Source organism: Fundulus heteroclitus, chromosome 1 (assembly GCF_011125445.2).
Source record: "Fundulus heteroclitus isolate FHET01 chromosome 1, MU-UCD_Fhet_4.1, whole genome shotgun sequence".
NCBI classification, from domain to species: domain Eukaryota; kingdom Metazoa; phylum Chordata; class Actinopteri; order Cyprinodontiformes; family Fundulidae; genus Fundulus; species Fundulus heteroclitus.
In genome coordinates this window covers 42,222,079-42,247,634 of record NC_046361.1, presented here as the reverse complement: position 1 = coordinate 42,247,634, position 25,556 = coordinate 42,222,079, and the positions used below count along the sequence as shown (strand labels likewise).

At 41.5% G+C, this 25,556-nt stretch overlaps 1 protein-coding gene across 1 annotated transcript; it reads right to left on the bottom strand.

The window, feature by feature from the left end:
• Nucleotides 1-6,770: 6,770 nt before the first annotated feature.
• On the bottom strand, nucleotides 6,771-24,925 carry LOC105922955 (deleted in malignant brain tumors 1 protein-like). Its single transcript, XM_036132233.1, has 7 exons — nucleotides 24,881-24,925; nucleotides 13,782-14,093; nucleotides 12,940-13,245; nucleotides 12,431-12,739; nucleotides 12,024-12,332; nucleotides 10,674-10,765; nucleotides 6,771-6,875 (listed from the first exon to the last, which is right to left on the bottom strand). The coding sequence occupies exons 1-7, from the start codon at nucleotides 24,915-24,917 to the stop codon at nucleotides 6,771-6,773; spliced, it is 1,470 nt and encodes a 489-aa protein (XP_035988126.1). The 5' UTR covers nucleotides 24,918-24,925.
• Between the last annotated feature and the right edge of the window lie 631 nt (nucleotides 24,926-25,556).

The window sequence follows — 25,556 nt, the reverse complement described above, 5'->3', positions numbered from 1 at the left end:
TTTTCTCAAGGTCTCAATGTTATTTCAGTTAACTCCCAGGAACCGAGCTATGGTAGTAGATTACGTCTAACGGTCAAGGGTCAGGAAAAAGATGTTTTCAGCAGACTTAGTGTCTGCACTTAGGTTGTCAGGAAACTCAGGAAAAGGTTGGTCCGGCCCCCTTTTGGAGCCGCCCGTGGGTTGAAAAGGAAGGTACGAACGTGTAAGCGTTGAGACACACTTATGACACGGGCAGAGAATGTTAAGGTATCCGCGGCTGTGATAAAACTTGTAAGTGTCTCGCACTTTGGAATTCCAAATTGTAATAAATATATGTTAAACTGTTTTTGCCTCTGAATTCACTGTCTCTTCTCGTTTTGCCAAATATTCGAATCGGAATGAATGAGACGGGCCTAGGTGTCTCAGCAATATCTATATCTAATATAGATATATATAGAAACAGATGTATTTTGAAATTAAATATTGAATGATCATGTAGCTAAAATACACTGTATATTCTTCCTGCAGGTCACATCAATCTAAAATGCCACAAACCAGAAAACGGGAATAATCATAATCATACATAGCTGAAAGTTGGGTAGACCATATGTTTTAAATCTGCCATGCTGTTCAGAATGCCCACATCCTCCATGTCCGCTATGGTTGCCATGTCCCAGTACTTTTCTCTGCAGTACGTCTGGGCTTGAGTCCAGTTCTTCAGCTCATAAATAAAATGATATTCATGAGAAGAAAGCGAGGAGACGACACACACTGCAGCAGGAAAACCCGTAAAGCCTGATATAAAAATTTATTCAAAAATGTGTTTTAATCAACTTCATTGTAAAAATGAAAAGGAAACCTAAAATAATTGTTTCCTAACATGTTTCTTTCTGTGCTGCAACTGACAGAACAAAAGCAATTGGGAAACTTCAGGAACACTAAGGAAAATATAAATAAAATTAACTTCTTCACAAAGACGTCAGGAAGAGCAGTGTGGTTTTCGTCCTGGCCGTGGAACACTGGACCAGCTCTACACCCTCAGCAGGATTCTGGAGGGGGCATGGGAGTTTGCCCAACCAGTCTACATGTGCTTTGTGGATCTGGAGAAGGCATTCGACCGTGTCCCCCGGGGAATCCTGTGGGGGGTACTCCGGGAGTATGGAGTACCGGGCCCTTTAATAAGGGCTGTCAGGTCTCTGTACGACCGGTGTCAGAGTCTGGTCCGCATTGCCGGCAGTAAGTCGGACTCGTTTCCGGTGAGAGTTGGACTCCACCAAGGTTGGCCTTTGTCACCGATTATGTTCATAACTTTATGGACAGAATTTCTAGGCGCAGCCAAGGTGTTGAGGGGATCCGTTTTGGTGGCCTTAGGATTGCGTCTCTGCTATTCGCGGATGACGTGGTCCTATTGGCTTCATCAGGGCGTGATCTACAGCTCTCACTGGAGCGGTTCGCAGCCGAGTGCGAAGCGGCCGGGATGAAAATCAGTGCCTCCAAATCCGAGACCATGGTCTTGAACCGGAAAAGGGTAGAGTGCCTTCTCCGGGTTGGGGAGAATATGCTGCCCCTAGTGGAGGAGTTCAAGTATCTTGGGGTCTTGTTCACGAATGAGGGGAAGATGGAGCGGGAGATCGACAGGCGGATTGGTGCAGTGTCTGCTGTGAAGCGGGCGCTCTACTGATCCGTTGTGGTGAAGAGAGAGCTGAGCCAAAAGGCCAAGCTCTCGATTTACCGGTCGATCTACGTTCCTACCCTCATCTATGGTCACGAGCTTTGGGTCGTGACTGAAAGAACGAGATCCCGGATACAAGCGGCTGAAATGAGTTTTCTCCGTAGTGTGTCTGGGCTCTCCCTTAGAGATAGGATGAGGAGCTCAGTCATCCGGGGAGGACTCAGAGTAGAGCCGCTGCTCCTCCACGTCCAGAGGAGCCAGTTGAGGTGGCTCGGGCATCTGGTCAGGATGCCTCCTGGACGCCTCCCTGGTGAGGTGTTCCGGGCACGTCCCACCGGGAGGAGACCCAGGGGAAGACCCAGGACACGCTGGAGGGACTATGTCTCCCGGCTGGCCTGGGAACGCCTTGGGATTCCTCCTGAGGAGCTGGCCCAAGTGGCCGGAGAGAGGGACGTCTGGGCCTCCCTACTGAAGCTGCTACCCCCGCGACCCGACCCCGGATAAGCGGAAGAAGACGGACGGACGGACGGACGGACAAAGACTTGCCTGATGCAATGATGAACAGAAGAACTTTCTCCATTTGTTCACGAGTGTTGTCCCTCTTTTCTTTGTTACTGCAGATGAGGAGATCCTTTACTGATGTCAGCTCAATCAGATACAGCATTTCAAAGCAAACATCCTGTTTTTTTGGCAAGTCAAAATTATTCAAAATCAGTTTTATTTCCATAAGAAGGTCCCAGATCAGAGGTGAAAGGTTCAAAGACAGAACATTCAACACTAGAAGGTCATTTCTTTGATTCAAATGAAGCTTTTCTGCTTATAAAAGATATCTTTGTGTTCCTGGAGTTTCTTACACTGGACAGAAACCACAAAGAAGTTATAGTTAGTGACAGGGGTGGGCGGGGGTTGAAATTCAGTCGGGGTTGGAGATGCGATTAATCTGATTGCATGACGGATGCAAGTGGAGCCATAATTTTAACATGAATACTTTGCTTGCAGTATAAAAACACTTTTAATCATTATGTGGATGTGTGCTTGTGTATGTAATGATAGAAATAAAAACTATTTTAGTTATTAAAAGTTTACTATATAAGTGAATTAAAGCAAATATAAATAAAATACCTAATTACATCCTGAACTACAAGCTGGACCTGAAATCAGTTATTTTCAGTCTGTCATAAAGCCTTGGTTTGCACTGCAATCTTCAGATCTCAAGAGGTTTAATATTATTAAATACAAAAACCTATTATGTCATGCCCACTTTAGGCTGGAAGACAGGGGGTAACATAATAAATGAGTCTTATAGATGGAAATTGAATTAAAGGTTTATTTATTTAAATTAATTTCTGCTGTTATGCTGATGACACTCAGCTATATTTATCCATAAATCCTGATGAATCCAATCAATTACTTCGACTGCAGTCATGTCTTGATGACATCAAAAGCTGGATGACTTTAAATTTCCTGCATCTAAATTCTGACAAGACCGAAGTTATTATCTTTGGGCCAGAGTCCTCAAAAAACTTCTTAATCAATCACTTAATCTGGGTGGCATTATCTTGCCCTCTGGTAATAAAGTAAAAAATCTTGGTGTTATTTTTGACCAAGACATGTCATTTAAATCCCACATTAAACAGGTTTCCAGAGTTTCCTTTTTTCACCTCAGGAATATCGCCAAAATTAGAAACATTCTGTCCAGGAGTGATGCTGAAAAACTAGTCCATGCATTTGTTACTTCAAGGCTGGACTATTGTAATTCTTTACTATCAGGAAGTCCACAAAATGCAGTTCAAAGTCTTCAGCTGATCCAAAATGCTGCAGCAAGAGTTCTGAAGAAAATCAACAAGCAGGATCATGTTTCTCCAATTTTATTTTCCCTTCATTGGCTTCCTGTTAAATCAAGAATAGAATTTAAAATTCTTCTTCTAGCGTATAAAGCCCTTAATAATCAAGCTCCATCATATATCAGAGCTCTGATCACCCCGTATGTTCCTAACAGAGCACTTCGCTCTCAGACTGCAGGTCTGCTGGTGGTTCCTAGAGTCTCTAAAAGTAGAATGGGAGGCAGATCCTTTAGCTATCAGGCTCCTCTCCTGTGGAACCAACTCCCAGTTTTGGTCCGTGAGGCAGACACCCCGTCTACTTTTAAGACTAATCTTAAAACCTTCATTTTTGACAAAGCTTATAACTAGAGTGGCTCATGTTACCCTGAGCTACCTTTATAGTTTTACTGCTATAGGCTTAGGTTACTGGAGGACATCAGGATCTAATTTTATCACTCTATAGAGTTCTACTGTTCTTCAATTATGCATTACGTGTTGTAATTTCTGCTTGTAACTTTCTGTTCTCTCTCTTTTATCTTCATAGTAAGTTCACCTGGTCTGGCGTTCTGTTAACTGTGACATCATCCAGAGAAGACGGCTCACCCGCTACTACCATCTAATGTAGAACAGATTACTAGATCAATGTGTGCTTCTGTGCTTTTTTGTCTCTCTTGTTGTGTCTCTGCTCTGTCTTCTGTAACCCCCAGTCGGTCGAGGCAGATGACCGTTCATACTGAGCCCGGTTCTGCCGGAGGTTTTCCTTCCCGTTAATGGGGAGTTTTTCTTCCCACTGTCGCTTCATGCTTGCTCAGAATGAGGGATTGCTGCAAAGCCATGTACAATGCAGACGACTCTCCCTGTAGCTTTACGCTTCTCCAGGAGTGAATGCTGCTTGTCGGGACTTTGATGCAATCAACTGGTTCCCTTATATAGGACATGTTTGACCAATCTGTATAATCTGACCCAATCTGTATAATAAGATTGAACTTGACTTTGTAAAGTGCCTTGAGCTGACATGTTCCATGAATTGTCGCTATATAAATACAATTTAATTGAATTGAATATTTATAAGGTTTCTTTAAATAAAAAGAGACATCATCCAACATGTTGCTTACCCAAATGAACACAAACAAACAGGATTTAAATAAAACAGTTTCTAAACAAAACAAACCCAACGGGAAAAAACAAACAGGGAGTGGCTCTCTGCTCAACTCCTTCTGGTATAAAACCTACAAAAAACAAAATATCTAAGTCGGTCTTAACTTAGTTAACAAGTTGCAAACTCACAAGCAATAAATATTTTTAAAGTAAAGCAACCACTAAGGTCTGAACACTAGTGATGGGACGTCTGAAGCCAGGCTTTGAGGCATGTACCGAGTAAAAAGGGGCTGTGTCAGATGAAGCCCCGCTTCGGAGCTTGTGTCATATTGAGGAAAATCACGTGATCAACAACAAACGAAGCCTCGCATTACATGTGCCACGTCATTGCTTCATTTTGCGTATCATTTTTCAAAATAAAAGCGCAATAAACCCTGTTGCTTTGTGGGTGAGGTCAACTACCGACGAAGAAACTATCGAAAGCCTGAAACAGTGAAAAAAAAGTCCTGTTCCTAAATAACAACAATTAAACCTAAAATCCAGAAATGTCAAAAAAAAATTCTTTGATCAGGAGATACATCAGAATCCCAAATCAAAAGCAGACTAAAGCCATTGGAAGAGGAAAACTATTAGTATTAAGAACCAGAACTAGAACTTCCAGGAAGAGATGGTAGTAAATTTAGAGTGGGAAGCTCTGTTTGTGAATGTGTCTCAGAACACTGTTCTGCTTTCCGACAAAATAAACCTACGGACAAAACCAGATTTTCTCTGATCCTTCAATAAAACAATATCTCACTCATATTATAATCACTTTTTCCATGACATCATATATGACTCTGGCTGGAAGGGGGGGGGGGGGGGCGCAGAGTACAGATGCACACGCACACACACACACACACACACACACACACACACACACACACACACACACAGTGATAAATACACCCCTGTGCCTCACTGCTGTGCCTGTTTGTTTTTTCCCCATGGGAAAGGAACCTAGGTTGGATGCACACGTCCTCACTCGGGCTACTGGGCTCAAATGGCCTAAGAAGCCCCCCCTCCCCCACCTGAAAACCGGAAACCTACCCACCTGATATGTGTCTGCTTATGAAGTTCTCTGTATGTGCTTTATTGTGCTGAGGGTTTTTTTTCTTGAATTTCCCGCACTGTCTCTCTGACTCAAACCTTTTTAGTTGTGCACCCCCTTCTGTGTCCCAACTGAGCTGATGCTCCCCCAGTCCCCCACACCTTAAAAAAACAAGAACACACATAATATGTGTGTGTGTGTGTGTGTGTGTGTGTGTGTGTGTGTGTGTGTGTCAGAGAGAGAGAGAGAGAGATTTTCTGATTCTTAGATGTCGCACCTGACAGTTTCTCTGATTTCAGCCAGTTATTCATATTTTTGAGATTGAATGAAGTAGAGGCCACAAGCTAGGAGCACAAATAAAGCATATAAATATATCCTAGTTTACTAGGCCCACCATTGAGCCTACCCTGTTTCACATACCCGCAGCCGCCATTGATACATACTATACATGTAGAACCATCCATTTGTTTGCTTATCCTTTCTGGGTCATGGGGGGTGGGTGTTGGTGCCTAACTCCAGACTCTGGGAGGAAGTTGGGGTACCCAGAGAGAACCAATTCATGCAAAAGGAGAACATGCAAAACTCAATGCATATAGACTCCAGGCTGGGACTGGAACCCAGGACCTTCACACTGCACTGCAGCAGAGCTACCAACTGGACCCTAGCTTACAAACAAATCCCTTTTCATGACCTGCTCTTTCTGGCATTCAAGATATGGTTTATATGGTAAATAGTTATCTGCTCCATGAATCTCGGCTTGAGCTGCTGTGTGACTGCTGTAAACATCTTGGTGGAATGAGGAGTTGAAATTTACCTCAACTTTTGGAAGATGAGGATGAAAAGGACTTTTCTCCCTCACCAGAATTCAGAGCTCTGCTATGAAAAGGCTTAATAGTCACTGTTTTATTGGACATGTTAAGTTTGGTCAGTGAGTTTTAAGAAAAAAAAAACACTTCCACCTCTAAACTACAGAGTATGATTATCAAAGGCACACATTAAGAATCAAGTCTTTGTCATCATGTAACCATAATGAAACGTTGGTTAGACACCAGCTCAGAATTCACATATAACACAGACACAAATCACATGACACAGGAAATTGACTGAGACATTATTTAGTCTCCTCTTCATCCTTTTTGAAGATCTTTCCATCTGAGGTCATCCAGCTCAGCTTGATATCTCCTTTCAGCCCCTGGTCCTGCAGCTTCTGTTTGAGCTGAAACAATAGAATGAATTGACCTCGTTACGTTTGTTCTGTAATTTTATGGTAGTGATACACTTATTAGTATTGAGGAAATAAAATCTCTTCATATTTTCCTGCCTTGCCAACTGTAACAGAACAAGAGGCTTTGGCGTCTGTATGCTGCAGATCTAAACTCTGAAATTAGCTTTTCCCTCTTTAGAAAGGACCCTCTGTCTGTATGCAGTAAAGATGGTTCAAGATGCATCGGATAATAAATATGCTTCATGTAAACATGTTGTACTTCAGCAAACAAACAGCTAAATGATTTGGAGCACGTTGTTATTGGATTATTATCCTAAAGGCACTATGACCTGACACCACTTCAAACATGTGAGCACTGGAGACACGAGAACTGCAGATCAGCTCTACTATCCGCTGACTGCCAAGGTCAGTGTTGACGTATTTGCTGTGTGATAATGTTCACGATATGACTTTGTTTTGTCTCACAGCAAGGCTGCTGTCGGGTATTAGTAAGAGGCGAAAGCACATCTATGTAATCTCTGCTCTGTGCTGGAAATTGACCATTTCCTTATTCAATAAGTCTTGGAGGTCAGTTGTAGTTTGACTTTCCTACCACACACGGGCAGATTTGCTCGTTGGACCTCAACCCACCAGCCAAGGTATTATTGATGCTTTTAAGGGATAAATGAGTCCTAGCTCCTGTTCACTCCATTCATCTATCCATCTTATTCATAACTCTAATTACTCTAATTACAGATATCTATAATTCAGTTTTGACTTGTAAGATTCAAACTATTTTGCCATTTATCTTTCGTTTGTCATAATAGATCATTTATATTGGCTTTATCTTAAATAAAAATTTATGCTAGTTACAGTGACATGCTGACTAATCAAAATGATGTTATAGATATATCAATCCATTTTCTAACCGGTCTATCCCTGTTGGGGTCATGAGTGGTGCTGGTGTCTATCTCCACCTGTCAATGGGGAGAGGCGGGCTTCATCCTGGACAGGTCACCAGTCTTTTGCAGGGCAACACAGAGATAAACAGGACCGTTCACACACACACACTCACACCTATAGAGAATTTAGAGAGGCCAATTAACCTAACTTGTCATGTTTGTCATGTTTTTGGACTGTGGGTGGAAGCATAAAGACCCAGGACGCAAACCCAGGACATTCTTGCTGCATGGCAACAGTGCTACCCACTGCACCACTGTGGGTAGCACAGTGGCGCATGTATATATATATATATATATATATATATATATATATATATATATATATATAAGCCCCATTTACACTACCCTTGTTAAACCGATCCATGCCGAGAGCAGTCCGAGCTTGGATCAGTTATCCAAGCCAAGCCAACCGTTTACACACCACACTATCCCGGTTCCTTGGTTCCTTGGTTCCTCACCTCCAAGTGACGATCTGCGGTACTGTTGCTCTCTGGGATTGAAGGCGGAACCAAGGAAAACAAAACGGCGACGCCCGTAACATTCAGGATGTTATGCTTGATATTGTGATATTTCGGTGTTTGCGGAGAGTCAGGGGAAGAAGGCAACCATTGGTGAATTTACTTGAGAGAGTTGGCTTTTGGGAAGTGGATGAGACCAACGAACGTCTAATAAGGATTTACAGACACCGGAAACAACGACAGACGCTGAGGTTCATCACACTCCTAAGCAGAATCATCTCTGGAAATCGTGTGGCACGGTAAGGAAGCTGGTATTATTATGAACGTCTGAAATTTGTCTGAATGGAGTGTGAATCGGGACGTGCAGCCAGACACGCCGGAAAACCCGCGGACAGTCAGCTGACTGTAAGGGCATGACGCGGTCTGCTCATGCGCTCTTTATCAGATAACCGGGCCAGAAAAAAAAACAGGCCGAGACCTACTCAGGAACTGGTCTGCATTTAGCACGGTCGGGTTATGTCTAGCGCGGTCCAGTTCAGTCTGCTGACCATTTACACACAAGAGTTATTACGGTGACTGAGCTCAGACTGGTCTCGGCTCGGTTAAAAAAGTGTAGTGTAAACAGGCCTATATATATATATATATATATATATATATATATATATATATATATATATATATAAATAATGGTAATTCTGGATAGTTAAACTTACTGATTAGATATTAAAATGGTTGTCATGTCCCCTACAGCGTTATAGCTCCTGACATTAGTTTCTCAAATTTACATCACAAAACTTTTGAACCAATAGGATTACAGATTTCAAATTCAATGCAAGACCACCATTTAACCATAGGAGGGTGCCACACTTATAATTTTAGACACAAAAGCTGGATTTAAACCAATATGCACTAATTTGTCAAAAATATTGACCAGAATATGTAGACAGGAATATAAGACAACATGTTACCAGTTTATTGTCAAAAAGCTGTTGATTTGGGAGTGAGTGACCTTTCATCTCATCTGATCTTTTGGTAACAAAGCTCATAGAGCCTGGTGGCAGCTTATTGATGACCAGTGGTGCATTAATCTAGTAGAGAAGCTGCTCTCGAGTAACAAAACCCTCAAGGGATCAACAATATCTCCCGTTTGTTCCTTAGATAATGTAATAGTAATAATAATAATAATAATGTAGATGTGTTTGGGTTATCTGTTTGTGCAAAATTACCTGACCTGGAACAGTTTCCTTGGACAGATATACCAACGTCAGACCTGAGGATGAACTCCAATAATGGAAGTTCATGACTCTTAACCTCCTAAGGAGAGTTAATGGTTGGGTTATGGAGAGGGACCATACAACAGTCAGGAGGAGGAACGCAGCTTTTATTGTCTTGGCTCCGTATTTAAATTATGCTCAAAGGACCCCAGGTAGTTTCTCAAAGTTTGTTCTGCTGACTCCAGGGTGTACAGTGTGGAGGTTATTTAGGAAAGGAGGACTTTAGGAAAGTCTTGGGTTGGTTCTTATAAGCCCTACTGGGTAGGTGGGGGTTGTTTATTGACACTTATTCTCTTCCTAATCAATATGGGCAGAATTTCAAGTCACAGACCCATTGGGTCTTCAGCTCAGGAGGCTTCTGATCTCATGATCAGTTTTTATAGATAACGTTCTTTAGTTTCACTGCACATGAACTGCTAGTGGGGAAAATGACAGGTTGAATCAGCTATGTTTAGCAAAGCATGAATGATCGTTTGAAAAGGTCCATCATGGACTCAGTGTGACTGTCTCTCAGGCAGGGGTATGAAAAACTCAAGTCATCAATCTTCTGTCTGAGAAACAGCCAGTTGATTCAGGTATCTGTTGGAGACACTTAGTGAACTCTAACTTAGCATTTCTGACATGTGGTGGTTGGTGTTCCTGGGTCAGACTCAAAAGTAACTGAAGAGATCTCATGGTTAGCTCGGGACCACTTCCCCTTTCCTCTGGAAAAAGCTGGAGAAGGGTTGTTTCTGGGAAGGATGCTGCTGGCAGCAAAGGATGGATGAGTTAGAAAAATAAATGAGTGTGAACTGAAATGGGTCCAAACGCATATTCCACAGGAGACAAAACTACAAGTCATTTTGAAGAAATTGAAAAAATAAAGAACAAAGCTTACACTAAACTGAACGGGAGTTTAATTCTGAAACTGTCATGTCTGACCAGGCTGGCTGACAAGATTTCCTCAGGCTCCTGTTACCTCATTACAGAGACACAACCTTTCCTCATTTTTGCATGGAACACGGATAAAACTCACAAAACTAGCAAAAAATCACGTATTCCAATTAATCAACAAATGTCTGAAGGAGCACAACCTACAGGAAACTCACAGAAAAGTAAAATCCCATCATCATTTACCTGCTTCAGCAGGCTCTCCAGAACAGCAGGATGGTTCAGGTCCAGAGAGGAGCTTTGAAGCACTTTCAGTCTCACCACTTTCTTCGTAATGACTTTGAAGACAACAAAGCTTTGGTCAAAAAGTAATTAAATCTCCTGTAATTAATCCTTTGACAAGATTAGGATTTAAGCACCAAATAATTCCTCACATCACAGGGAATCAACACTGCAGGAATCTTCCCAATGATACACAGTCAGGTAAAATACTAACACTGATAAAATACAATCAGATGTCCACTTAACTGTTCTATTAATTAATACATTTTTATGATTTCAAAATCTTTATGGAGATATTCACTGAATTTATGCATTGCCTGTTCCAACATGGTAGAAGGGCGAGGTGAGGTAGTGAGGAACTGTGCCTCCTCTATGATGGCGGCTGCCTTTTTGACAGGTAGTCAGCGTGTTGCTGTGTTTCTTTATATCTCCAGTCACATAACGCCTCATTCTGTAGTAAATTCAGACTGAAATGTCATAAAACCTCATTAATACTGCTTTTTTGTAATAATCGGTGCAAAGTGTGCTGTGTTTGCACGTCCCGATGGTCAGGATGTGTTTTGTTCATTCATGAAGGCTTCAGCTGCTATTCTTCCCATTTTAACTGAATCAATCCTGGGGATCCATGACATGGTACTTATTTAGTGTATATTGATTAGGACGAATGCAGGAACTGGTCTCTGATCATTTATTGCATCATGAACCACATCATTAACTTTAAAAAAAATGATAAACTGACGCATTTTGTAATACCAACAAAATACAGCAATAACCAATGTTATTACTAAATGAACCACTACATGGTTCATTTAGTAATACCACTAAATGTGGTTCATGCATTTTATAATTTTTGCACCAATTATTACAGACATGCAGTTTCAGTGACGTTTTATCACATTTTAAAGTCCAAATGTATTAAATTAGGTTATGCTGCGTTACAGATTAGCTAAAAGGTCCATTTTACAAAATTCTATTTTATAATAAATAGTCCCTTGTTTCTTTTACTGCTGTATTGTTGAAAACTATTGTATGGATTAGAGAATAATTAAAAAAAACGTTAAACAACTAAACGTTTAAATTGTGGTCAAAATTAACATCTAAGAGTCCATGTTGGGTTCAGTGCCTCACCTCACCAGTGAGGAACCTCACTGTACTTCACTAGATCTTCCCAAACATGAAGGTTCTTCTAAAACTTAGTCTCAACCCTGAGAAGTCCCTTCCTGTGAGACCTGGAAATGTGCCGGCCTGCTTTGTGGTTGTGATAAACTGTGTTGGATCATTTCAGCATCAACAAAGGTACCAGAATTTCCTTACCTTCACAGATGGCTCCAGCCTCTTCAGTATGTTGACAGTTATGTAACCCAAACCCTCTGTGGGCACACTCAGACAGGCTGCCCTCAGGTCCAGAACAGACCAGGTCATCCATCAGGATGCTCCCAGCTGCTGGGCCAAAAAGGGCTCCTACTGGAGCTCCATGTGCTCTATCACAGCCCAGCTCCCTGCAGACCACCTCCGCATCATTCATGTCCCAGCCGTCATCACACACTGTTCCCCAGGTCTGGCTGTGGTAGACCTCCACTCGTCCAGAACACCTGCTTGGACCAGCTAATCTAACCGGAGAGCCTGTTATACGAGACATGTTTCATTGTTAGTCGGTTTTCCACCATAACTAAAGCTGATTTCTGGCCTTGTCCTGGTGAGACTGGTATAAAGGATCTTACCACAGATGACACCAGCATCTTCAGCGTGTCCACAGCTGTTTATCCCAAAGCCGCTGTGGGAGCACTCAGTCAGAGTGTCTTCCAGTCCGGAGCAGCCCACATTGCTCAGCCAGATCTGCCCGGTTCCTTCACCGAAGTGTGCACCGCTGAGGGCAGTCTGCGGCAGCCCACAACCCAGCAGTCTGCAGACCACCGCAGCATCAGTTAGGTCCCAGCCGTCGTCACACACCGTTCCCCAGCTGCTGTTGAAGAACACCTCCACCCGCCCGGAGCACCTGGTTGGGCCAGTTAACCTGATCTGGGAAGCAGCTGCAGGACACACAGGAAACATTAACCTTTTGAACCGTTACAGCATAGCTGAGCTTCTCAGATCACTAATAGAGCTACTCTCATGTGGTCATGATCCAAAATCCTCTTTTCTAGTAACTGAGATCATTCTTTGCATATTTTTGGCTTAGTTTTTTTTGCCTATTTTGCTGTTCCATGTTGTCATTTTACCACAGATTTACCACACATGGCGCTGGCGTCTTCACTGTGTCCACAGTTATGTATCCCGAAGCCGGGGTTGGAGCACTCAGAGAGGCTCTTTTCACTACCGGAACAGTCCATGTCATCAAGCCAGATCTGTCCAGTTCCCACACCGAAGTGGGCCCTCGTTGGTGCACTCAGCGCCGGGCCACAGCCCAGCTGTCTGCAGAGCACCGCGGCTTCATTCATGTCCCAGGCGTCATCACACACTGTTCCCCAGGATCCATCATAGTAAACTTCAACTCTTCCAGAACACCTTGTTGGACCAGTTAATCTGAACTGGGCATCTGTTGGTTGAGACAAATTGAAATAGATTTTATTATCTGTCAAAGTTCCACCTTGAACACCAGGAATAAGAATCGCACCACCTTAAACACTTTAGGGTTCTGAACTGAATTCACTAAAGCATGCTGACTGCCTGGTCATTACTTCAGATGGCGCCGCAGCAGCACTATGCAGCATTAAAGAAGAAATCTGCATGTCTGAGGCCAGACAGCATTGCATTCAGAGAGGAGAGAGCAGAGCTGTCTGTAACACAGCGATCACCTGAGCTGCTGAGTATTTGTGACTGCACCTGCTCAGTGCAGTCTGAATGGTGACTACACTGCAGAAATCAAGCAGATCTTCTATAAACCTGTGCAGCTAAGAAGCAAGCTGCAGAACTTCATAAATCCCCCTCCCCCGCTCGAAGAATGGGCCTAACCTATCGTTGTTTGATTCCCCAAAACAGAATGAGGTTAGATTCATCTCATTCTAGCAGAGTAACCTTTTACAGCTGTCTCTACAGAATCTCATCTCAGAGCTGATAAAAATGTCTTCTCACCTTCACAAATGACACCAGCATCCTCTCTGTGTCCACAGTTATGGTTTCCAAATCTGTTATGAGGGCACTCAAGCAAACTGCTTTCATTTCCCACACAGGCCACGTCGTCCAGCCAGATCTGCCCGGTTCCTTCACCAAAGTATGCTGCCATTGGGGCACTCTTTGGCAGCCCACAGCCCACCTGTCTGCAGACCACCGTGGACTCGTGAAGGTCCCAGAGATCATCACACACGGTTCCCCAGGTTCCATTATAGTAAACTTCAACTCTACCAGAACAGCGAGATGGTCCAACCAATCGGATCTGGGCGTCTACTGAGAGAGACACAAAAGGAAAACTCTGATGTGGAAGGAGGCGACTGAAGGAATCAATGAATCTCAGTTTTTGTTAAAGTTGGAAAAATAAAACGTTGCTAGTTAATATAAACTGAATTTAAAGAATCGAAGAGAAGTTTCTCCCAACAGCCAACGTTTGGAAATTTTTGTAACTCATCAGATAAGGTTATGATCACAGCATCACAGTTAAAACATCTGCAACGATGCACATTTTATGGAAGGTGCTTTGGAGAATCAGAGTTGCACCTGTGAGGAAGGAGGATCAGAAGAGATTTGTCTTGTAATTTATTATGTTATTTATTATGAAGACTGGCCGATGTGGCGCCGTCGCTTCGACCGCTTCAGAGTAGCAGGGAAGTTAGACAGGGAGAGCGGGGAAGTACAAGTTAACACACTCCTCTATGCCCTGGGAAGACAAGAAGAGGCTATTTATGACTCTTTTGTATGAGAGGCAAAACCATGAAGAAGCGGCAGATTAAGAAACGGCTGAAACCCATCACGAGCTGGACTACATGACGGTAATGGCGAAATTTAACGACCATTTCGTGCCTAAATGGACCGTCATTCACGACACAGCTTGCTTTCATAGGAGAGTGCAGAAAGTCGGGGAGCCTGTTGAAGCATTTGTCAGAAGCTTATAGGAGCTGGCACAAAACTGTGAGTTCGGAGGCACCAAAGATGAACAAATTCGGGACAGGATTGTGATAGACATATGGGACTGAGAGGTTTCCCAAAAATTACAGCTGGAGGCACACCTCACACTTGAACAAGCTATTCAGATAGCACGCCAAAGCGAACAAGTTAAGCAGCAGAGCGCGAGTTTGCTTGTGGAACATGCTGTAGATGGAATGAGTCAAGGAAGACGGCGTTTTCACACTGAAAAGAGCAAAAATGATGCACAATGGAGGAGACAACCGGAGGCGGGTGAGTCCAAATATCTCCTTTCATGCTCTCGCTGTAATAGACAACATGGCAAAAGGCAGCCATGCCCAGCTAAGAACAAAAGTTGCCGGAAATGTAATAAAACTGGACGTTTTGAAGCAGTCTGCAACACGAAAATGCTGAAAGAAATGTCGGTGGCTTCTAACAACCCAGCTGAGAGGGACGACATGTTTTTTCTTGGAGCAGTAACTGATACTAAACCAGCCATAATTGAGCAGCCAGATTCAGAAAATGAGTGGCTTGTAGAGTTACCTGTAAATGGCTGTTATGTCAGATTTAAAATCGACACAGGTGCTGACATCACAGTGATGTCTCAGGCTGCATTTAACAGACTGCCAAAAAGCCCAAGATTGGTCACAGCAAGTAAAATTCCACTGGTCACCAGCCCTGGAGGTGAAGTCCACTGTGTGGAACAGTTTCTGGCCACATGTCAGTTTAAGGGCCAGAAATACCGTTTCTGGGTTACTGTCATAAAGGGACCCTATGCTCATAACCTGTTGGGAGGTATTGTTGCTAGGAGGATGGATTTGCTCAGGAGGATCAACAACATAAACACAGACCTCCTAGGGGACGTCCTTGGAGAAATTGGCCTGCTTAAGTGTGACCAAGTCAAAATAGAATTGAAAGCAGATGCAGAGCCCTACAGCCTGACGACGCCACGCCGGGTCCCATTTCTCCTCCTTGCGAAGGTCGAAACAGAACTAAATCGCATGCTAGATTTGGGCATCATAGAAGAGGTTACTGAGCCTACTGATTGGTGCATGATATATTAAAGAATTATTTTTGTTCTTTGACAATGTATTTGTCACGAACAAGAGATTGAGGACCCAGTATTTAGCCAGACAAGAGAGGTATAAGCAAAAAAAACAGGATTTATTAATAAACAGGGACAGGCAAGGCTCAATGGTAAAAAAGGCAGTCCAAACAGGCAAATGTACAGACAAGGACAAGGCAAAACTCAAAATATCCCAAGGCAGGTCCAGGTCAGAGAAACAGGTAAGCAATCATACAGGGCAGGAAAATCAGGTTCAGGGATCAGGCTGGCTCAGAATCAAAAAGGCAATCGGGTCGGTATCAACAGTTGAATTGAGTGAAAACTAATTACTGGCATGGGTGGAGCTTATCAGGAACAGGGAAGTGACTGGAAGTAACTGACACTGATTGGATGGTGACTGGAAAAGAGGAATGACAGGGTGTAGACTAAGAGGTGAGCTGGCAGATAGCTGGCAGGTGAACTGAGTTACTGATTAAAGGCTGGATACAAAGAAGTGAACTGAGCAGGCCAAGTGACTTAATAACAAACTACTCCATAAACCAAAACAGAACCTAAACCTAAGATTAAACAAAACACAAGCTATAATAGAAACCAAACAAGAAAGAACCCAAAACCAAAACTGATTATAAAGGCCGGAGAGTTAACTAATAAATCAAAATTAACAAACAGCCAAAACAAAACCCAAATCCTGACAGTATTTTGGGAAAAACTGGTTAGTTTTAAACTAAGAGCAACATATATGCTCGTGTCTGTTATGTTGCTCACATAAAACTAAGAACAACATGTGTTATTTTGCCATAATTTGTTTTAACTTGTGGTGGGAACCTATGACAATGTGTTGTGGGAAAGACTGATTCTGTATTCCTTATTTTGCTTATATTTACGCTATTATCTGAGTTTGCAATATTATTTTGCTTCACACACTGCTGAGATGCTGGGAACGTTTTTTGTTTTGGAAACGGGACGAACAGCTCAGATGGGAGGGAGAAGGGCCACTCTCGCTCCCATCTGATACTTTGTTTATTGGTATAAAAAGGAGGGGACCGCCCTCAGTCGTTGAAGTCAGCCGTGGGTTGTATGGACGCCCGGCCGCGAGGATTGTGCTCTAACCGGACTGACCGACTTCCCAGTCCTAACCATGGTAAGAGATGGAACAACACGCCTGTTTGAAAGCTTGCCAGGCTTTAAGTGGTTCCTGTTGAAAAGAAAAAGAGATGAAGTAAGAGTATGCGTGGATCTGAAACGCTTAAACAAAGCAGTGAAACGAGAACGCTACATCTTACCAACTTTGGAAGACATCGCTCCAAAGCTGGCGGGGGCTAAAATGTTTTCCACCCTAGATGCCTCATGTGGATTTTGGCAGACCCCTCTGGATGCAAAGAGCAGAAAACTGACAACATTTAAAACCCCTATCGGTAGATTCTGCTTCAGAAGACTGCCATTTGGAATCATGTCAGCTCCAGTTATCCACACTGCTAAAGGACCACGAAGGTGTTGTTATAGTCATGGATGACATTCTCGTTTATGGACAGACTAAGGAGGAACACGACAACCACCTGAATGAAGTCCTGAAGACCATCAAGGACAGTGGCTTGAAGCTGAATAAAGCAAAGTGTCATTTCAGCAAATCAGAAACTCAGTACTTTGGTCACATCATCAGTGCCGAGGGCATTAAACCCGACCCGACCAAAGTAGAAGCCATCACACGGATGCAGAGTCTCACAAATGTGGAGAAGCTTTGTCAGGTTCTGGGTCTGATTAATTTTTGCCAGGCCTTTCCACCAAGCTACACCCACTCACCACCCTGTTGAGAAGGGAGAACAAGTGGGTATGGGACGACACACAAGAATAGGCGTTCATTGCTGTTAAAACTTCGTGTCAGCCCCAGCTCTGGCATATTACGATGCAAATAGGAAAACTGTCATCAGCGCTGATGGAAGCAGCTATGGCTTAGGGGCAGCCTTACTTCAAGAACATGAGGATGGCTTAAAGCCAGTAGCATTCTGCTCCCGCACGCTGTCAGATGCTGTCAGATACTCCCAAATCGAGAAAGAGTGCTTAGCAGGAGTGTGGGTGTGTGAGTGGTTTACACGCTATGTTCAAGGAATGGACAGTTTCCTTCTGCAAACAGACCACAAACCGCTTCTACCACTCGTAAACACTTATGACCTGGATAAGGCCCCTCCAAGGTGCCAGAGACTCCTGATACGCCTTTTAAGGTTCAACGTGGAAGCAGAACATGTTCCGGGCAAACAGTTGGTGGTGGCAGACACGCTATCCAGGAGACCGCAGAAAAACGTGAGTTATGAGACCACAGATCACATTGTGCAACCACATGTGGAGTCGATTGTAGTGAATGCACCTGTCTCATCTCAAAGACTGTCTAAGATCCGTGAAGCTACTCAGCATGATCACGAATTGCAGCAGATTACAAGATTCATCCGGAACGGATGGCTGCCCAAAACGACGATGAATCCGTCTCTTCATCATTATTATTCTGCAAGAGCACATCTCTCAGAAACGGATGGATTGGTGTTATATCAGGACCGGCTGGTCATTCCTGTTGTGCAGAGGAATGAGGTGTTATCAGAACTACATAAAGGACACCAAGGACTAACGCGGTGCCGGGCACGTGCCAACATGGCCGTGTGATGGCCGAGCATCTGAAGATACAAGAAAAAAAACACATCCAAGTCAAATGTATATATTGTTTGGGTCAAACTGATTTGTCTGGCTGCATCAGGATGATATTCTCTGTTACCTGTTTGATGAGGTCTTGAAAGATGTGTGAAACTGACTCATACGATAAATTTAATGAAACAATAAGTTGCATGCATTCACATACCAAGACCTGGATGACTGAGAATCTTCACCAGCATGTGAATTCACATACAGACACAGGCACCGATACAAACCGACAAACTGAAATAGTTACCTTTTTGATTACTGTTATTATAAGTACTGTCGTTTTATAGGTTTATACCTTTAATTGTATGTTACTGTAATTACAAAATGATGCATTTTAGTGCATCTCTCATGAGGCCTAGTATATTTCATCCGGTAAGGCTCTGCACACACACTCTTTGTTTAATCTGAGCAATTCACATAACATTTGACAGTTAATATTGCTGCAGTTTTTACTTTAGGATAATAAAACTCAACTCAACAGCAGTTTATCTTGTTCTTCTTATGGTTACGTCATTAAATAAAAAGCTAATAGCAGATCTCAGAAATGGTAGTAAATTTAAGAGTAAAAAATTACTATTATAATGTAAAGCTCTGTTTGGCCCCTCTATCTCGATACTCAACTCAACCCTGTTATTCTCGTGTCACAAGTCTTCCATTGAATAAAATGTTTGATGAAAAATGGGTCCTTACACAGATAGAAGCATTTCAGTCTTTAGAATAGCATAAATGTCCTATTTGCATTTAAAATTAATGAATTGGACATCTGATATATATATATATATATATATATATATATATATATATATATATATATACATTTGAAGCTGTGTAGATTTTTCTGCCAGCAATGTTAGCTGATTTGACCCAGTTCTAGGCCCAGTTCGGGTAACCACAGGCTTGCAGTGATTTCCTGACCTGCTTGTGTTCTTGTTGTTTCTGCTCTGTGGCAGAGGGAATATTGTCAGTCCTTTCTCAGTTCTGATAATAGAGGGTTTGTGCCCCAGTGGGTGATGGGAATCAAAATGCAGATATGGGTCTCTGTGTGTGGGCTTATGGTGAACCTCAGTTCTGACACTCCTATCTTCCTTAATGTGCACCGCATAGTCCAGAAAAGGTAACACGGTGTTCTTGGTATCCTCTCTGGTAAACCTGATAATACTATCACTATATTTCTTTCTTTAGAACAATAATTTTTTTAAACCTCCCAAGCCTAGTCTTTGCCCAAATTTATAGGAAGGAAAATAGCCAGAGAACCCTTTAATGATGTAATGTTTTGGCTTTCCTTTCAAATAAAAAAAGAATTTCCCTAATATTGACATTAAATGTCAGCCTACGTTAGTGGAGTGTGAACTCTAATGTTTTCAATTTTTTATAGTTTTATGCAGGCAGCTCCACAGGAGGTGACACCACATTTCCAGGTTTGCATACAGTTTTCATGCTCCTGATCCAACTCACCTCCATGTCCTGCCGTTGTCCTCCTCCACATTTCCTCAGCTTTTTCATCTCATAAAAATATTTGCTGATGAATAAACAGGTATCAATTCTTTGTACTTCACGTCTGTCTGTTTTTTTCCCGTTTGTATAATAAATACAGTTTTTACAGAAAATGTTTTTTTCTATAGATATTGAAAGTAAGTTTTACTGGTTATAATGATAAAACAAACATGAGTGTTAAGTGTTTAGTAGTTATTTTGAAGGGGCCATGACATCACTGTGTAAACTATTTCATGTAGTTGATATTTTTGTAAATATAAATTCTCCAAAGAATTGTGTTATTAATAACATCTTTTTGTAGGGAGTTGCTTTGTAAGAGATTTCCCTCCTCTGTAAAAGGGTTGAGTACGGTAATGCTATATGGCTCTACCTAGTTGACTTTACTCTGATTTGCTACAACTTTATTCGGAAAATTTGTCATCCGCTTGCCCTCACCCCTTCCCCCTCTCTATCCAATCCTCTCTTCTTGGCACATGTCCATTGTGGTTTTACAGATAGAGTAAGTATTTGTGTTGCAGGATGTCAGACAAGCGAGGCTAAGCTGACCCAAGGCTTTAACCTTGGCAGCGCGATTGATCATCCACACAGTGGGACCGAAGTACAAGGCCCAATAGACTGGTGCAGCGGAGAGCTCGCTGAGGCTGGACAGCCGTGGTACAGGAACGTTATGCAACTGGCAGCCAGCTCTCCACTGCACCGCAGTCCATTTGGCTTTGTGCTTTGGCTCTGCAGGGCCGTGACAGAAAATCATGTAGCTGGCAGCAGTTTAGCTCATCAGTCAGTCAACCTGATTTTACATTTCCTTACATTTGACACCATTTAGACATTAAACTTATGGGTAATGACAGCATTGTGGTCGCGACCTTCCATGCTGGTACAGACCGGGGCGCTCTATAGGGGGGATAAGTTAGGACAATTCCAATTCCCCTGACTAATGAGCCCCAAAAAGAAAACATATATGAGCTTTTCGGATGATTTAGATATTTTTGTCATGGGACCCAGAATTCCTGGCAGCACCTAGGGTACAGAAGTTTTTATTTTATTTTAGTTCTGTTTGTTCAAAAACCCTGACTTCAATTCCACCATGTTCAAGGAAACAGTCTTAGCTAAAATACTCTCCCCATAAATGAACTTCAGCCACTCTTCTCTGTTTCCCTCATCCTTTAGGAGTAAGTAGAAACTTCTATCCGTTATTTTGAGCACCCTCGGACATATCAGCTCCCCTTTTTAGTAACTGCACTGAATTCAATTTGAGGTTAAATATTGGAAATTTGCGCTTTGTGGATCAGCAGTGACTGGCTCCTGTTTAAGCTGATACAAGGAGGCCGATCTGGAGCTGCTGCCTTCTGTCTGCTCGCTGATCTGCCTTCCTCCTCTCCAATCCAGCAGTCAGACATGCTAGCTACTCACGGCGGGTATATCAGCTGGGGAAAGGAGGGGAAGGCTGTTTGCTTGATGGTGTGCTCTAACTGCAGAATATTAATTACGTATAAAGATAACCTACTGTTACGGGAAAATATGTTTAGTTGTATTAATCAGGCATTTTTATGGGAAAACAATAAGAGTTACTTTTTAATCCCTAAAACTTGTGTCTTGGAAGTTTACAAAAGGTGGGGGTTTGCTCTGAGGGATAACATGCACTGCTCACAGGGTGTTTGTTTTTAAGGTCTGAAAGCTATTTTATGGTTCTTGAGGTCATCTGGGTTGACCCCTGATGGGACATCTTGGTGCTAATTCGGCCTTGCTTCATGAAGATTCTTAGGAGAACAGATATCCTTTGTTTCAGAGCAGATAGGACCTGGAGCCTCAATGTCTGGGCCCACACACCCCCAAACTAACCGGGAGGAGCGGTCTGTCTTTTAAAAGATGTGTTTGGGTAGTGTAAAGCAGACAAATCGCTTGCAGCACCATGAAGTAAGATGTCAGGTAAATATACAAAATGAGGTGGCATGAAGCTTGTAAGTGTTTTTGTCTCCAATTTGAAGCAATTCCAATTGTAATAAATATGCATATTTTAAATGTTTGTCTCTGATAATTTGTTTCTACTTTGCTGCCAAATCTTCGAACAAGGTGAGATGGGCCGTGGTAAATGGAACGAACCCAAAAACACTACATTAAAAAATAAACTGCTTTCTGATCGGACCATTTTTGAGCAGAAAAACAAAGCCGGCCACCCCTCAACAGGTCCTTTGGAGTTCAATGTTGACATTCACACTGCCTCATCAGTGCACAACAGATCATATTATACCCCCAAAGCCCCAGAAAAATAAAATTTGTTGTCATGGCCCCTTTAAGGAGCCCTGCAATGTTTAAGCCACAGCTCTGGCCAGATGCTGTTTGGATTAAATTTACAATAATGATTTAGAGCAGGGGTGTCAAACATACGGCCCGCGGGCCGGTTCCGGTCCGCCGAACGATTTAGTCCGGCCCGGTGGCCAAATGCATTATCATTATTGAACAATGAATTTTGAAAAAAACATGTACTTCGTTCAATTGAAAACCTGCAGTTCCTACAACATGATGCAACACTCCATTGTGTAACCAGCACAAAATAATCAAGCCGTGTTTTCTTTTGGCGGGTCAAACTAGCAGCACTCTTTGAATTCCGGGTCAGAGGCTAACTCCTCCATTTTGTTGCTGCTATCGGTGTGGCTAGCTGCTTGTGTTGCCGTTTTTCCTAAATCACTGAAGAATAATGTTGAATCAAGTCCAATTAACCTAGACGAAGGATTCCATTGGGTGTTTTCTGGCAACCACTGACGGTGAGTTGTTTATTTTTAGTCATTTGTTTTATATTATAATAGCAATGCGGTGGCGACCCGCCTGGTAAAATCTATGTATTGGCATCTTAAAAATGGTCTTATAGCTTAAAAGATCATTCTCTTTTTGTTGATTTTGTGGCCGAATAGAAGAGATGTTCTCAAAGCATTAAATAAGCCTTTTGATTTTTCAAAATGTTGTCCTTTAAGGATAATTTTAAGTTACTTTTCATTAAATTTGTCAATGGACTATGGAACTCTGGAATTCCTTTGGAGTTGCACAACAAAAGGAATATAGCTATTTTTTAAATTAATGTTTAGTTGATCATTGATTGATGGACTATTAATTATCCTGCAAACATAGGACAGACTTAAATAAGAGAAAGAAACTCTTGGGTGTTATCAGGGTTATTTATTTTGCTGTTGTTGTTTTCCTGTTGTAATTGTTTATATTCATAGGAAAATCTTAATACTATTATTGAATACCTCCATAAATGTATGTAAAAATATAAGTTTAAATACAATAAGTCAAACTTACTACTTGTCTGTTGGTATTGTATTCACACACAGGCTCCTCAGCCAAACCTTTCTGACTGCCTTTTACCATATCTGGCCGTAGTCAGGCGCCTAGCCTTAATAAGCGTTAAAATCAGAATTAACAGAAGCACTGAGCTTCAGATGTGGAACATTGATTTTAAATAATTTCTGAATTTTTATCTGTTTGATGTATTTTTGTCATGCAGGACAGTGTTTTTAAGTTCCAAAAAATGTGAATAAATGTTTTTCAACATTATACAATCACTGTGATCAGTTCTTATGCATAATGCACAAGTAAATGTTTAACTGAGTAAAAGTATTGTTGAAATTGCACATACTTTTCTTAAAAATGCTCAGGTTATTCATAATATATTGTGTAAAAGTGAAATTAATTTAATATAAAAATCAACAACAAGTTCACTTTTATTAGTTCTATTTAATCTTGCAATGAGTTTACTCGTGTGGCCCTCTTAAAATCGGATTAAGCTGAATGCGGCCCCTAAACCAAAATGAGTTTGACACCCCTGATTTAGAGTTTTCCAACATATGTATCCAGTGCAAATTTAAGGAATATTAGAAGTAATTTACTAATATTATAACTCTAAAGCTGTTCAGCAACACTACTATTTGTCAGTTACAATAAAAAAATATTTATAATCAAGTCATCTTTCAAAGGGAAAAAGTTTTTAAGGGACCACAGTATCATGCTTAAGCCCCCATTAATAGTAACGATTTTTAAGATCGTAAATCACGTTAGCTTTTTTTTTTTTTAATCAGATTTCAACACCGCAACTACATTTGTGAAATTAACATTGTTTCTTAATTGCACTATCCATTACAAATGTAAAAATAGTCACATTCCCAAATAAAATAGGACCGTCTCTTCAAACTCTGGGAAAGAGCTGAGCATTGACATCAAGAATGCTCTGTTCCAGAACTACTGCACTATTTTGTTGTGATCACTCTAAGTACATACTTTCAACTGTACTAACCGATTACATTCTTGCTAAACACACAAGAACACACTTGGGTATTAAAGAAGGCCCGTGCATGTTGCGGAAGTTATCGTGTTTATCCGTGTGTTCAGTTTTCTATTTCAATTCTTGTTTAACAAAATCAACTTTTCTGTTATGTTAAATAGTTACTTATCTTATAAATAAAATAAGTAACTAAGGAATAAAATCCTGTGTACTACAGCAACACAAAGTTTAACAAATGTTTGAAAATGTAAAGGTACATATACGTTTTTATGCAAAAGAGCATGCATTTGTTGTAATTTCTATTAACATGGTACAACTACTTGGTGCAAAAAAAATACGGTGTGTCCAGACTATTCATTCAATATATTCAGACTTTAAGTTTTAAGAATTACAGTGACCATATCTTAAAATATTGACCAATAATAATGGAAAATTAAGGCCTGAAGTAAGGCCTGAATAAATAATAATAATAATATATATATATATATATATATATATATATATATATATATATATATATATATATATATATATATATATATATATATATAATATTTTGAACCAGTCTCATGGAACAACTCCATTTCTTACCTGAGGCAGCCAGGACAATCAGCAGAACTTTCTCCATCTGTCTTCTTCTTTGGCTCCTGGAATCTGACTACAGGATTTCAACTTCTTCACTTTTACCAACACCATGCAAAATCTGTACATCATGATTTGCATTTCAGACAGCAGATGTTTATTTTGACATCTGCCTTAAAAAGCAAAGAGGTTGCATCCTTATTTAAATCCATAATCTCTTATTTGACTTCAGGAGCTTCCAGAAGCAACAACGAGCAGCAGACATTAAGCTTTATAAATATTCTTCATTGACTGCTGGAGCTAAATCTACACATGGGTGCACCTCAATAAATGAGACAAGGAGAGTTTATTTGTGTTGCACATTTAAGGTGCAGGACGTTTGAAAGGGCCTCACATGGTGGAGACATCAGTATGTCAGCCATTGCAGAAAACAAGAAGGAAAGAGAAGTTGAACCACAGGCAGAAATTAACAATTATTCAGTTGATAGTTTGAACAGAAAAGGGAATTGCACTTCTGACCAAATGGGATTTTAACTTTGATTTGAATGAACTCAGGGTTTCAGGATTTTTGGAGTTTACTGAGCGCTTTCCTCCAGAAAAGTGGAGCCTAAGAACTAAATGCTGCTTTTTTTGTGTTTCGTTTTGATTCTTAGGTTGCTGAGTGGCAGAAAGAAAAGTTCTCCAG